The sequence below is a fragment of the Halichoerus grypus genome, chromosome 1 (assembly GCF_964656455.1).
Source record: "Halichoerus grypus chromosome 1, mHalGry1.hap1.1, whole genome shotgun sequence".
NCBI lineage: Eukaryota > Metazoa > Chordata > Mammalia > Carnivora > Phocidae > Halichoerus > Halichoerus grypus.
In genome coordinates this window covers 111,097,121-111,112,397 of record NC_135712.1, presented here as the reverse complement: position 1 = coordinate 111,112,397, position 15,277 = coordinate 111,097,121, and the positions used below count along the sequence as shown (strand labels likewise).

Sequence of the window (15,277 nt, the reverse complement as noted above, 5' to 3'; positions counted from 1 at the left end):
GTTGCAGATGGTAAGATCTCATTCTTTTTTTATGGCTGAGTAATATTACTCTGTGTATGTGTGTATGCATACACCACATTTTCTTCATTCATCTATCAATGGACACTTAACGTTGCTTCTATATCTTGGCTATCATAAATAATGTGGCAGTCAACATCAGGGTGCATATATCTTTTTGAATTAGTGTTTTTGTTTTGTTTGGATAAATACCCAGTAGCAGAATTACCAGGTTTTATTGTATTTCTGTTTTTAATTTTTGAGGAACCTCTGTATTGTTTTCCACAGTGGCTGCACTAATTTATATTGCCACCAACAGTTCACTAGGGCTCCTTTTTCTCCACATCCTTGTCAACACATATTGGTGTTGAGTTGTATACTTTATGTATTTGGATATTAACCTCTTATCAGATAAATCATTTGCAGATATTTTCTCCCATTCAGTAGGTTGCCTTTTCATTTTGTTGATCATTTCTTTCACTCTGCAAAAGCTTTTTATCTTGGGGTAGTCCCAGTAGTTTATTTTTGCTCTTGTTTCCCTTGTCTGAGGAGACCTATCTAGAAAAATGTCACTAAAGCCAATGTCAAAGAGAATACTGCCTGTGTTTTTTTCCTAGGAGTTTTATGATTTCAGGTCTCACATTTAGATTTTTAATCCATTTTGAGTTTATTTTTGTGTATGGTATAAGAAAGTGGTCCAGATGCATTATTTTGCATGTAGCTGTCCAGTTTTCCCAGCACCGTTTGTTGAAGAGACTGTCTTTTTCCCATTGTATTTTCTTGCCTCCTTTGTTATAGATTAATTGACCATATAGTTGTGGGCTTCTTTCTGGGCTCTCTGTTCTGTTCCATTGATCTATGTGTCTATTTTTGTGCTGGTACCATCCTGTTTTGATATTTATTGAGTGTTTTTTATTATGAAAAGGTATTGATTTTGTCAAATGCAGTGTTAACTGCATTCCATAATTTTTTTTTTTTAAAGATTTTATTTATTTGACAGAGAGAGAGAGAGAGCACAAGCAGGGGGAGCTGCAGGCAGAGGGAGAGGGAGAAGCAGGCTCCCTGCAGAGCAAGGGAAGCCCGATGTGGGACTCAATCCCAGGACCCCGGGACCATGACCCAAGCCGAAGGCAGTCACCCAGCCAACTGAGCCACCTAGGCGCCCCTGCATTCCATAAGTTTTGATATGTTTTGTTTTCATCATCTCAAAGTATTTTATAATTTCCTTGGTGATTTCTTTTTTGACTCATTGGTTATTTAGGATATGCTGTTTAATTTGACGTATTTCTGAATTTCCCAAATTTCCTTCTAATATTGATTTCTAACTTCATTTCATTGTGGTTGGAGAACTTTGTATGATTTTAGTACCTTTAAAGTTACTGAGGATTGTTTTATGCCCTAACATCTGGTCTACCCTGGATAATATGCACTTGAGAAGAATGTTTATTGTTGAGTTGAATGTTTTATAGATGTCTGTTAGGTCTAGTTAGTTTATAGTTTTGTTCAAGTCTTCCATTTCTTTGTTGATCTTCTGACTTGTTCTATCCATTAGAGAGAGTGGGGCATTGAAGTTTCCAACTATTGTTGAATTATGTGTTTCTCCCTTCACTTTTTTCAGTTTCGCTTCATGTATTTTGGAACTCTGTGATTAGGTGCATATATGTTTATGGTTCCTATGTCTTCCTGATGGAAAACATTATAAAATGTCTTTCTTTGTCTTAGTAAGAATTTTAATCTTTCAGTTTTGTACTGTTTGCATGATGTATCTTTTTCCTTTCATTTCCAACCTATGCGTGTCTTTGAAAAGTTTGATTCTCTTATAGAAAGCACATAGATGGATCATGTTTTTTAATCCATTCTGCCAATCTCTGGTTTTTGATTGGGATGTTCAATCTGTTTACATTTAATGTAATTATAAAGTAGGATTTATATGTGCCACTTAATTTGTTTTCTATCTCTTATGTCTTTTTTATTTTTTCAATTCCTGCCTTTTTTTGTGTTAAATGGGTATTTTCTAGCATGCCTTTTTAATTTCCTTGTTGTTTCTTCTGTATTTTTTAGTTATTTTCATAGTGATGGTCCTGCTATTGCAATTAACATTTAAAGTTAAACAGTGTAGTTCAGATTAGTACTGAGTCAATTTAAATATCATATAAAAATTTTGGTCCAATATACCTTTATTCCCTACCTCTTTTATCATGCTCTTGTACTATTATTGTCACACAAATTGTATTTTTATATAAGTCCATTAACAAATTATTTTTTTTATGCAGCTGTCTTTTAAAGCAAACAGCAGAAAAGAGTTAGAAATAAAAATATCTTTGGAGACTCACTCTCCTTACCTTTCCGAGTCTCCTGGACACTCTGTCCATATCTATACTCTCTCTGTTTTCAGTAAACTCTGCTCTCACTTCCTCTCAGCTCGTGTTTGATTTCTATCCTGTGTGAAGCCAAGGACCCTCTTGGCTGGTCCTGTGGGATCCCACTCTGGGTCCTTGGACCCAGGCAGCCTGCATCAAAAGTGTGGACTGCTGGGGCGCCTGGTGGCTCAGTCGTTAAGCGTCTGCCTTCGGCTCAGGTCATGGTCCCAGGGTCCTGGGATCGAGCCCCGCATCGGGCTCCCTGCTCCGTGGGAAGCCTGCTTCTCCCTCTCCCACTGCCCCTGTTTGTGTTCCCTCTCTGGCTGTCTTTCTCTCTGTCAAATAAATAAAATCTTTAAAAAAAAAAAAAAGTGTGGACTGCAGGGGCACCTGGGTGGCTCGGTCGGTTAAGCACCTTACTCTCGATTTTGGCCCAAGTTATGATCTCAGGGCAGTGAGATTGAGCCCTGTGTTGGGCTCCATGCACAGTGGGGAGACCACTTGAGATTCTCTCTCTCCCTCTCCCCCTCCCCCCCTCACATGCACGCTCTCTCTCTAAAAATAAAAATCTTAAAAAAAAAAAAAAAAGTGTGGACTACAGTATTCCTCAAGACTGCAGGCCAGGAATGGCCGCTGCCTCACACACTGTTCTGGTCAACAGAGGGAAGAATGCAGAAATTGAGCGAATGCATTTAGAAACTTTCATAGCAATTTCAGAGTCACGTATGTCTGTTGAATCTAATAATAAAAATTAGGTGTCCTAAAAAAACAAAACAATACAAATAAAAATACCTTTTTAAAAAAAACTTTATTTTAGAGTGTCAGCCAGCACGTAAGCATGAGTGGGGGGAGGGGCAGAGGGAGAGAATCTTAAAGTAAAATCCCTGCTTGGGGGGCGGGGAGGGGGGAGCCTGATGTGGGGCTGGATCCCAGGACCCATGAGATCACAACCTGAGCCAATACCAAGAGTTGGGCACTCTGATTGAGCCACCCAGGTGCCCAATAAAAATATCTTTATACTGTTTTCATAATACCTATGTAGTTATATTTACTGCTGCTACTTATTTTGTGTAGATTCAAGTTATTGGCTACTCTTCATTTCATTCATTTCAGCCGAAAGACTCCTTTTGATATTTTGTAGGGCCACTGACACAGATTCTCTGTTTCTGTTCACCTGGAAATGTCTTAATTTCACCTTCATGTTTTTTTTTAAAAGATTTTATTTATTTTATTTTAGAGAGAAAGAGAGAGAGTGAGCAAGTGCGCGAGGGGAAGGGGTACAAGCAGAGTCTGCACTAAGCCTGACTTGGGGCTCAATCCTAGGACTCTGAGATCATGACCTGAGCCAAAATCAAGAGTCGGTTGCTCAACTGAGTGAGCCACCCAGGCGCTCCTCACCTTCATTTTTGAAGGAAGTTTAAGCTGGATACAGAATTCTAAACTCAGTTGTTTTCTCTCGCAGCCTTTTATTAATTCATCTAAGTAGATGATTATGTCAACTTACAAATTAAGAGCATCTTCCTTTGTAATCTGTGTTCACTCTTTCTTTCTCTCTTCCCCACCCCCACTGCCCCTTGCCTCCCACCTTCCTTATTTCATTGCCCAGAACTTCAGTACAATGCTGAATAGATGTGGGTGAGAGTGAACATCTTTGTCTTTTTACTGTTATTCAGAAAACATTCAGTGTTTTACCAGAAAATATGTTGATTTTGGGATTTTTTGTAGGTAACACTAATACAGAAATATTTTAAAATGTCAATATAAAATGTGAACTCAAGTTCATTCTTGGGCAGGAAAGTAGATTGAGAGCCAAAAGAAAATAAAAAATGCTTTAAAGTCACGGAAGGTGGGGTGCCTGGGTGGCTCAGTCAGTTAAGCGGCTGCCTTTGGCTCAGGTCATGATCCCAGGGTCCTGGGATCGAGTCCTGCATCGGGCTCCGTGCTCAGCGGGGAGCCTGCTTCTCCCTCTGCCTGCCGCTCCACCTGCTTGTGCTCTCCCTCTCTCTATCTCTGTCAAATAAATAAATTAAAAATCTTAAAAAAAATAAATAAAAGTCACTGAAAGTATCATATGATTAAATGTAATCATTCTCTTTCTAGTAGTCAAACATTTATAATGCATCTTAAGATAAGTGTGTTTTTTTATATTTATACCCAAGCCAGGTAGACTTTCCAGGTAGAATTTCCCTAATATTTATTACATCTTTTTTTTTTTTTACTTCTATTATTACTTTACTTGCTTTAGTAAAAAAAATTATAACATGTCATAGAAATTTCCCTCTAAATCATATTTTCATTCTGAATGAATTACAGTCTGACATATTTCAGTATATTCTTTCAGCTTCCTAGTTAAAAATAAATGACCTTTGGGACGCTGGGTGGCTCAGTCGGTTAAGCGTCTGCCTTCGGCTCAGATCATGATCTCAGGGTCTTGGGATCGAGTCCCGCATCGGGCTCCCTGCTCACCAGGGAGTCTGTTTCTCCCTCTCCCTCTGTCTCTTCCCCCTGCTCGTGCTCTCTCTCTGAAATAAATAAATAAAATCTTAAAAAAAAAAAAAAAATGACCTTTTTACACTTACAATAAAATGGTGAAATAATGAACTAAACTTAAGGTTGTATTATCACTAAAATTAGGAGAGAATGTATTTAAAATTGGCTACTATTTTGAATCAAACATCTTTTGTCCCATCACTTGAGGGCATGTGTATGGTGTTCATGGAATGTTACCTGTCTGTCTGAAATAATCCTGGTTTTGAGCTTGCCTTTTTACTGTTGTTCAAATGTTACAAATTATTCTTCATGCAAGGAAAAAACATCTATAATTCAGATAAAGACTTTAGAACTAAAATGTGTTTCAAATAAAAAAAAAGTGTTCTTGTTACAAGTGTTTCTGCTGTCAATAATTGGGTTCTTTTCAAGGTTATTTTCCATCAAGGAAAGTCAGCTCTATTGAATTTTTACCATTCTTGCAGGTATATAGCTTAGAGATATACATAGGTCTGCTTACGTGTAGCCTCTCCTCTCAGAGGAAAAATAAAGTACACTTAGTTCACGTATGGATGTTAAAGGGGTTTGAAGACTATAAGAAATGTAAAACTGGGGGCGCCTGAGTGGCTCAGTCGTTAAGCTTCTGCCTTCAGCTCAGGTCATGATCCCAGGGTCCTGGGATCGAGCCCCACATTAGGCTCCCTGCTCGGCGGGAAGCCTGCTTCTCCCTCTCCCACCCCCCTGCTTGTGTTCCCTCTCTCTCTGTCAAATAAATAAATGAAATCTTAAAAAAATGAAAAAATTAAAATTAAAAATTAAAAGACTGGGGTGGCTATTTAAAAGAAAAAGGAAATGTAAAACTGTGAATGGATTATGTTAGAAGTTTAATTATTTTTAACAACCAGGTGGCTAGATTTATTCCAAATATTTGTCGAATGAATGAGTGAATTAATTTGCTGAAAATCTTTAAATTTTTATTTCAAGTCTTAATCTGTTGTATTCTGTCTACCTAGAAAAATCTATATATAGAGTCATTCCTTTCTCTTTCCTTGTGAAGACAAGCTCTGCTGCTCAGGCTTTCCCATTTTTGTTTAAGCATATTCCCCAAGTTTCCTAGGTTCAAAAATTAGTTTATGAAGAAGAATAAAAGCTAGTGTTCTTTCATATCATTGCCATCATTCTATCCTGCCTTGTCGTAACAGCTCCAGACCCTCAGTTTCTCCTTTCCATATCAATCTAAGTAGACCAGATTGTTCTAAAATACTGCCTCAGCCATGTCAGCCCCTTATTCAGTTGCCTTCTGTGAACCCTGAGAGAGTAGACCCCATATCTGTTTCTTGGAATGGTCTTCAAGGTAGTATTGCACAATCTGGCCCTTTGTTTTCTTTCTTTTCACCTCAGATTCTCCAAGAGCAACAATAAAAATCAATAGCAATGACAGTACTCATAACTAGCACTTATTTAATATGTGCCAGGTACTGTCTAAGCACTATTTAAAGTGTTTTACATATAGTAAATCATTTAATCCTCAGAATAACTCTTTAAGTTGGGTGTATTATCAGGCTCATCTTACAGAGAAGTTAACTTGCCTAAGTTTATACAACTTGTATATGACAGTCAGAATTTGAATCTAGGTAATCTTGTTCCAAGAGTTTATATTTTTAACTTCTCTGCTGATCTTCCTTTCAGTAACATTCTTCTTTATTTAGTAACATCAACTCTGTTTTGTTTTGTTTTGTTTTGTTTTTAATAGGCCTTGCTAGGTCCTGACTTTTGTTCTTTCTCTTTCCTATCATATGAGAAATTTCCCTCAACTCTTTTCTACTGTTAGCTCAAATTTCTTTTCTTTGTTAAAGTGTAATTCATGTCCCATAAAATCTGTGATAGGCATTTCAGCCCACTAAGTATTTCCCCTCTAAGTTTCCATAAACTCTATGACAATATTTTAGCACTTTTCTTTTGGCTTAAACTCTGTTTGCATATAGGTTTCGTTTGACCACAAGGTTTTACGATCATGTTGTCTAAGTTTTGATGATTTATCAGTTCAGTTCCTTTCCCACACATTTGTAAAACATTAAGTAAGACTCATAATTTTGGTTCTCCTCCTGATTCATTGGGAAACCCCATGCTTCTCTATCTAATCAGATAAAATTATGTTCAAAATCTCAGCTCTGCCTAAATGTGATTATAGGGCACTTTCGCTTACCCATTTTTCCTCATTTCTAAAATATAGAGCAGAATACCTACTTTGTTGAGGTGTGTTAGGTATTAGAGATAACAATATATAAACCATTAGCATATAGAAGCTTCCTTTATTCATTATAGCTTTTAGTCTGGAGCCTTGTTACATGTATCCTATTGATAGTTTCCCCCCAACTTCTCATGCCTTCGTATCCCGTAAAAGATCTCTACTTAATGATCTTGACAGCTCAATCAGTCCTTCTTACAGGACTTGTTTTAATAGTGTTAGTATTACCAGTTTGTCTAGTCTAGAAGTAAGATGAACTATTGTGTCATTTCCAGGGTTCCATTTAGAACTTTACTGAAGGTTTTTCCATTAGCAGTTTGCAATCTTCTGACATGCTGGCTACTTACTATATATAACAAGCCAGCAGTCCCATATTTCTCCAGAACTCTTGGATAGGTGCCGCCTGGTCGACATAATTTAGTTGTATCTAATTTGTTTATTAGATGTAAAATATTTAGAACATTTACCACAATTTGAGCTAATAGCTCTGATCAGTCTCCTTAAAAAGACAGATTGGCAATACAAATCAGAAGGCTTTTTCATGAAATTTTCAGTTTTGATGTCTCTTTTGGAATTTAGGTTTGTTCACAGAATTTAGGTTTGTTTTTATTAATGAATCTTTGATTCATTAATAAAATGAATCTTTCATTTTCAGTTTTGATGTCTCTTTTGGAATTTAGGTTTGTTCACGGAGTTTAGGTTTGTTTTTATTAATGAATCTTTGAGTTCTTTGCCTCCATCTGACACCATGTTTGAGGTTGCATTTTATGAATGTGTAACTTTGCACATGTTTACTAAATGATTTAGGTTTTATTTCTGCCTCGTGTTCTTAAAAATAACCAGCTGCTGCATAGTTAAAAACGTAATTTAATTTGACTGACGCACGAGTTTTGTAGTTCATAAACATGGATATAGTTTCCTTGTTTGTATTTGTAAGTCTGTTGGTCCATATGTTAATGTGTTTCTCGATTTAATTTTAATACTTTATTTTTGAGATCAATAAAAACAACAAACGCCTTAGGGAAGACTTGTTGAATTTTTGAAAACATGTTTCTAATTTTTGGAATTCACACTTGTACGTTCAAAATTCCTGCCTATTTTAGTGGTTTTCTAAATTTTCTATTTTAAGAATTTTATTATTTTTGTTGGTAGAGAACAGCTTTTGATATTGATATAATATTATATTGTATTTATGGAAACAATTGCATTTTGGATGTGTGAAGGAAACATTTCTCCTCAGTTGCTCCATGCAGTTTTAAGAATCTAATGGCTAGATCTAATTACACACGTAGCAGGTTGTTGTAAATCCAATAACTTATACTGGTGGCTCTTAACATTTGGGGGTTCATAAAGCCTTTTATAAAATTGATGATGGCTTTATCCCTTACCAGAAAAGCTCACACATAGACAACGGCAGGAGATTTAAGGACCCCATGAAAAGTTTTTGGGTTTTTTTTTTTTTTTTTGAAATGGGATAGTACATGTATACATAAGTATAATATAAGGCACTATACAAGATCTTTAAGAAAAATGAAAACAAATTGATATAAATACTCTAAGCAGGGAGGAGTTATATGGGTGCTTGAAAAAACATGCACAGCAGGGCATGGAACAGGGCAGGCTTCATGGAGATAATGGAATTTGAAGTCCCAATAGGCATTCAGAAGACAAAGCCTATTCCAAGCAGTTATAATAGCATGAGCAAATAGAGAGGCAAGAAAGTACCTGACCTCTTTGGATATCCATGAGTATTGAGATCTCTTTGAGGATAATGATTGTTTCTGATTCACCTTTGAGTTCTACGCTGTGCTGCACAGTACCTTATGTAATTTTATTTTGTAAACTCAACAAATACTAATTGAATTGAACTTTTTTTTTTACTCTTTATCATGGTTCCTGAGACCACCTTTCTGTGTGTCCTATCATGTTGTATCTTTGCTCACAAATGTATATTTTGCAGGGAAACAAGTTAAATCATGTAATTTCAATGTCTGTGCATTTAATTGGCTTTAAAAAGAAAGCTAAAAGTTGTTTTTTTTTTTGTATTAGAAGAGAACAGCTTTTGATACAAATTTTATATTTCTTAAATTGTATCTCTGGGAACAGTTGTTTTTTGAATGTCTTAAATGTTTCTCCTCAGTTACTGGGTTAGCTTTTTGGGAACAGTTAAAATGGTCACTAAAGCATCAAATAAACTAATAGGAACCCCAACCAAGTATACTTTTGTTTAACTAAAAGCTAAGTGAAGTCTCTCCTCCTATGGCAATAGAATGAATAAATAATAGATTAATGTATATAATAAATAAGAAATAAGATTTAGAAACTATAATATCTTCTTAAGAGTATTTTTTCCCTTCCCCTTGAAAAAGCAATAATATCTATGTGGAAGAAGCTTTGGAGCTAGCATTTTCTCAGTTTTAGCTGGATACTTAAAAATGCACATATAAACAAAAAAAAATAGCAAACTTTCTTGATTATTGACATTTTCTTGCAGGACTGCAAAACATTCCTTGTAACAGTTTTGTTGGCTGGTTAATTTTCTTGCTGTATTCCTAACATTAGAGCAGTAGGTCCTGTGTTGGTAAACTATGCTACTTTAATCAGTTTTTAAAAAAATCTCTGCGTTATTTTCTTTCTTGTGTTTTTAATGTTATAATGTGGGCTATTAATTTGAGTGCACATTTTATACACTTACTCTTGAATGAGTAATATTTAGTGAGTTCCTACTCTGTGAGGCTGATTCATAGGTGCTGTTAATTCCTTGAGGCACTCTTATCTCCTATAGACTGGGTTTTGTTTTGTTTTTTTTTTCAGTGATAGGATAATATTATTCTGATTAATCCACATGAAGAAAAATAATTTGTCCAAGTTTATCCCCCTAAGAAGCATCAGAGGTAGATTTGAATGCCCAAGGTCTGATGACTCTTGAGCCTGATCATAGCAAGTCTCTACCTGTTGGAGCTAGATGGGTTTATTGCTTTGGATCCTTTTAGTATTTTAGCTTGTATCTGTCCTTTATTTGCTTCTCATTCACTTCATGCCATGAATGAAATCAAGAAGATATCCAAAGTCATTGATAATCAGTTGTAAAACATGTTATGTTTCAAGAACATACTGGGGATCCGTTCTTACATATATACATAATCTAGTCCTAGACACATGCTGATTTATGTTGAAATTGAGGGACTGTATGACAAAGCACTCTCTTCCTCATATTGTGATTGTTTTCTGACTTGCAGGTTTTAAATGCCCAGAGAGCAGGATACAAAGCAGCCATAGTTCACAATGTTGACTCTGATGACCTCATTAGCATGGGATCCAACGACAGTAAGTACAGGTATCACTTTTCTTCTCTCCTGTTTGACAGATCTTTTGAAACTAAAACTTAAGATTTTTTCCCTCTCGTTTTCTGTTTAAAAGGCAAAATTTCTTTTCTTTCAGAAAGGTAACTCATCTGAACCCTCTTGGGACAATTTTATTCATACTGAAGTGGAACTGACTTATTCTTTTCTGAATAGCTAGTTGTTTTGTTTTCTTTTACCTTTGTGTTTCATTTTAGAAGATGTGTTAATATTTCAGCAAAAACAAAGAGAAAACCAAAGCTTTAAATAGAGATAAACATGCTGAGTTAAGGATCCCACAGAAGAATTCTGGTGATTTATTTATAGATTTACAATATTAAATATTAGGATATGTGTCTATACTAAGTAGCTACTGTATTCTTATAGAATTTCAAAGCCACCTACTTGTGCTTTCTTACACCAGTTGGTTATTAGCTTCTTAACATACATTGACATGCCTGTAGCTTTTCATTCAAAATGGGAGTATTTTCCCTTATTCTCTACTAAATATTAGCTTGTAGGGAAAATGAGCCAATTTTAACCAATTTTAAGCAGTGACTTTTAAGCTGTACACTTTCACTTAATTTGGTGAGAGTGATAAAGGTATCTTTTGTTATGTTAATGTGTGACTTTGGGACTCCATCTGAGGATGAGGGCTGGCTGCCAGGAGAACCAACCCTGTGAGCTTTCAGTCCCACCCCCCTGATCTCTGGGAAGAGGCAGAGGACTGGAGGTTGAATAGATCTCCAGTGGCCAGTGATTTAATCAATTGTGCCTGTGTAATGGAGCCTCCATAAAAACCCAAAAGGACAGGGTTCAGAGAGCTTCTAGGTTGATGAACACATGGAGATTTGGGGAGAGTTCCGTGCCCGGAAAGGGCATGGAAGCTCCATGTCCCTTCTCGCATACCTTGCCCTATGCATCTCTTTCATCTGGCTGTTCCTGAGTTACATTCTTTCATAATAAACTGATAATCTGGTAAGTAGATTGTTTTCGAGTTCTGTGAGCCACTCTAGCAAATTAATTGAACCCAAGGAGGGGGGTGTCAGTGGAACCTCTAACCTATAGCTGGTGGAGCAAAAGCACAGGTGATAACCTGGACTTAAAACTGGTGTCTGAAGGGTTGAGGGCAGTCTTGTGAGACTAAACCTTTAACCTGTGGAATCTGTTACTATCTCCAAGTAGATAATGTCAGAATTGAGTTGAGTTGTTCCGTGGTGTGGGGGAGATCCCCCACATATCCACGGAAAATTGGGTTCAGAACCCAAAACACACTGCCAACATTCATGATTGAGTTTTTTTTTTTTTTTTTAAGATTTTATTTATTTTTTTTGACAGAGAGAGACACAGCGAGAGAGGGAACACAAGCAGGGGGAGTGGGAGAGGGAGAAGCAGGCTTCCTGCAGAGCAGGGAGCCCAATGTGGGACTCGATCCCAGGACCCTGGGATCATGACCTGAGCCGAAGGCAGACGCTTAACCTACTGAGCCATTCCGGTGCCCTGAGTATTTTATTTTTGTTTTTCTTCTAGCACATAACCATAATACCTCTGGCTACTAAGTGCCATTGAGTCTCCCATGCAAGAAAGAGCTTGGAGGAAAGGGCAGACATAAAGCTATGGACTGGTATCCTACATTGGAATATATTTAAGACTTTAAATAACTAGATCCTCAACAGGAAATATTTTGGAGTCCTTGACTAAATTTTTTGTAGCTTAAGACAGTATTCGTCATTGTTGTTTGAGTAGAACCCTTTTCTTCTTACCTGTAGTAGAATCTGAGGCAAAATTATAATTTATAAAAAGTAAAACTTGGTAATAAGATCCTTTGTTAATTTCTATATATATTTAAAATTATTATTTAACATTCTAGATGATTAAATCATTATAATGCATGAGGTACCCTTAGGAGGTTCTAGCATTTCACAAAAAGTTTGACAATCACTGCTGGGAATTAGAGGAATTGATGAAGGTACTTTACTTGCCAAATAAACTAGTTCTGTTGGTACTGCAGATTTGACACAATTTTCTTCTTTAACTATCTCTCTTAAAAAAAAAAAATACACACACACACACGGTCAGTAACTTTTGTTACCTATATACATTACTAGCAAAATGGAAAGCATAAATACTCAAGAAATAGGTGTGAATTTAAATTGAAGCTCTCACTTGTATCAGCTGTATAACTTTAAGCAAGCTACTTAACTCCTTGTGTGTTTTGCTGAAGGCCTGAGCCCAGTATTTAGCAGGCTTCAAGACCTGCTCAGGCGTTTTGAGTTAAACAGATTCATATTCTAAGCTATTTACTCTTTTTACATGTTTTCAATAAAAATTTTGTAAGCAGAAAGTGCCAGTTCCCTCTAACACCTGTTTTGTCTTTGTAATACCATGAAACCTTTTTGTGGTAATCATGTCAGTTGCTAAGGAAAATATGCTAAATGTTAAAAGTAGCACATAACCGTGTAATCCTGTTGTTGCCATGGAAATGTTCCAACTGAGCTATTACATTTCAAAGATTGCTCAGAATTTTGGTTCTTTATTGCTTGGATTATTTCTGTGATATTTTGCTCTATCCTTGTGTATGTGTGTTTTGGACATTTCATATATTCAGAAACAAATGTAAAGATCTTTCCCATTTTCATCTTTGCTCTTACTTGGTAGAGGAAAGGAAAGCATGGATTCATTAAAAGAGGCATGTATCTATCCCCCCTTTTTAAGGCTTAGTCTGCAACCACAAAGAATATTGCACATGTTCTCCGAAGAGCAGACATTCTAGTATCTGGAAATAAAAGGAAGTCTTAAAAGCCCCTTGTGGCCAACATTTCACACAAGGAATTTGTCTGTTTTTATTTCAGCTAGGACATAGGATGGGTTAACTCAGTGAACCAATAGTATTTATCATCTTCAGAAGGCAGCAGAATGTGATGGAGAAAACCTCAACTTAAGAACCAGGAAATGTGGGTTTATTCTTCTAGGTTAGTTAACATATGAACTTTGGGAAAGTTACTTAACCTTTTAAGCCCTTTACTTTCATCTGTAAAGGTGTGAGTAATTTTAGTTTTTATTTGACCTGACAAGGTTGTGAAGATCTGCCATCTTATGCCAGAGTTGCAAGAGCCTAGATTAGGAGGCAGAGCCTCAAGTTTGAGTCTCGGCTGTGCAAATTCCTAATTGTATAACCAGGGCAGGTTATCAATATGTCTGGGTTTGTTTCTTCTCCTTTTTTCCTTGCTGTCTTCCTTCAACAAATATTTTTTGACAGCCTGCTCTTCATTAGGTACTATTTTAGGCACCATGACTACAGTAGGGAATGATACAGTTTAAGGCCCTGCTCTCCTATCTTTCAGTGAAGTAGCAGAATGCAGTAGTTAACAGTGTGGCTTTTAGGTACTGCCTGCTAGGGTTTGAATTGCAACTGGATCACCTGCTAGCTGTGTGACCTTGGGAATGTTACCTTACATCTCTGTAGGCCTCACCTTTCTGATCTGTAAAATGGGAATGATAATAGTACTTAACCCATTGGGTTGTTGTTGAGGATTGAATGAATTCAGACATAGAAAGCATCTAGAAGATTGCCTGTTTCTTAGTGGTAAGTTACTTAGCTTTTATCTAATAATTATATTATGTATTTATTATATATTATGTAATAGCAGCAATAATAATAATTTATGGCTACTCAGCTCTTATTACTGCTCTTACTACATTCTAGGGTGGGAGAGAGGAAATGAACACATAATCAAAGAGATATGCTGTATATCAAGTAGTGATAAGTGCTATAAAGAAAATCATGTCAGGGCGCCTGGGTGGCTCAGTTGATTAAGCAACTGCCTTCAGCTCAGGTCATGATCCCAGGATCCAGTCCTGCATCGGGCTCCCTGCTCAGCAGGGAGTCTGCTTCTCCCTCTGACCCTCCCCTCTCTCATGCTCTCTCAAATAAATAAATAAAATCTTTAAAAGAAAAATCATGTCAGGCTGAAGGGATATAGAGTGGCAGGGATGAGAGGAGGGTGGCCATTTTAGATAGGGTGGCCAGAGAAGGCTTCTATAAGGCTTTGACAATTAAACATAGGTCTACAGCGAGAGACTGAGCCATGCAGATTTCTGGAGCAGTGTTCCAAGGAAAGGAACAGCAAGCAAATGCATAGGCTCAAAGATAAAGCCTATTTGGTGTTTTCAAGGTGTGACAGAAAGCCACAGTGGCTGGAGTATAGTGAGTAAGGCAGAGAGAGTGGCAGAGGATGAAGTTAGAGAAGGGGCCGGTGGTAAGATCATCTTGGGTATTTATAGGACTTTGGAATTTGTTATGTGTAGCTTTTAAACAGAGATGTGAGGTGATCTTTTATTTTAAAAGGATCACTTTGGCTGTTCTTTGGAGAATAGATGGAAGGTGAAAGGTGGGCCGGAGTGCCAACAAAGAGACAAGTCAGAACGTTGCTGCAATAGCCAGGCCAGAGGTGATGGTGATCTGGAGTATTAGCAGTGACTGTGATGAGAAGTGATAGAATTATGGCTCTGTTTTGAAGTTGATAGGATTTGATAGAAGAAAGAGGAAAGGGAGGAGTCAAGAATGATTCCAAGGTGTACAGCCTGAGAAACTAGGTGAATACAGAATGCTGTTTACAGAGAGGAGAAAGACCAGGAGTAGAGCTGATTGAGAGGAAAGAGAGAGTGAGAGTTCCATTTGAGAAACATTAAGTTTAAAACATCTATTAGGCAATCAAGTGGAGATATTGGACAGGCAGTTGGATATATGAATCTAGAGATGTTGGAGTTGGCCATCTAAATTGTAATTTGTCTAGGATATCGTGACAATACTATTGCAGTGTATATTTCAGAGTTGTTTTGTG

The 15,277-nt window shown here is 36.9% G+C and overlaps 1 protein-coding gene across 7 annotated transcripts in view; it reads left to right on the top strand.

Annotated features, from left to right (window-relative positions):
- The window catches only part of RNF13 (ring finger protein 13), a 219,542-nt gene that overhangs the window by 139,176 nt on the left and 65,089 nt on the right, over nucleotides 1-15,277 (top strand). For 6 of the 7 annotated variants that reach the window (XM_078070449.1, XM_078070446.1, XM_078070451.1 and 3 more), the window contains one exon: nucleotides 10,332-10,419. In XM_078070449.1, the coding sequence (XP_077926575.1) occupies nucleotides 10,332-10,419 (88 nt within the window). Of the gene's footprint in view, nucleotides 1-10,331; nucleotides 10,430-15,277 lie in introns of all 7 variants that reach the window. The other variant, XM_036095589.2, reaches the window with a different exon arrangement.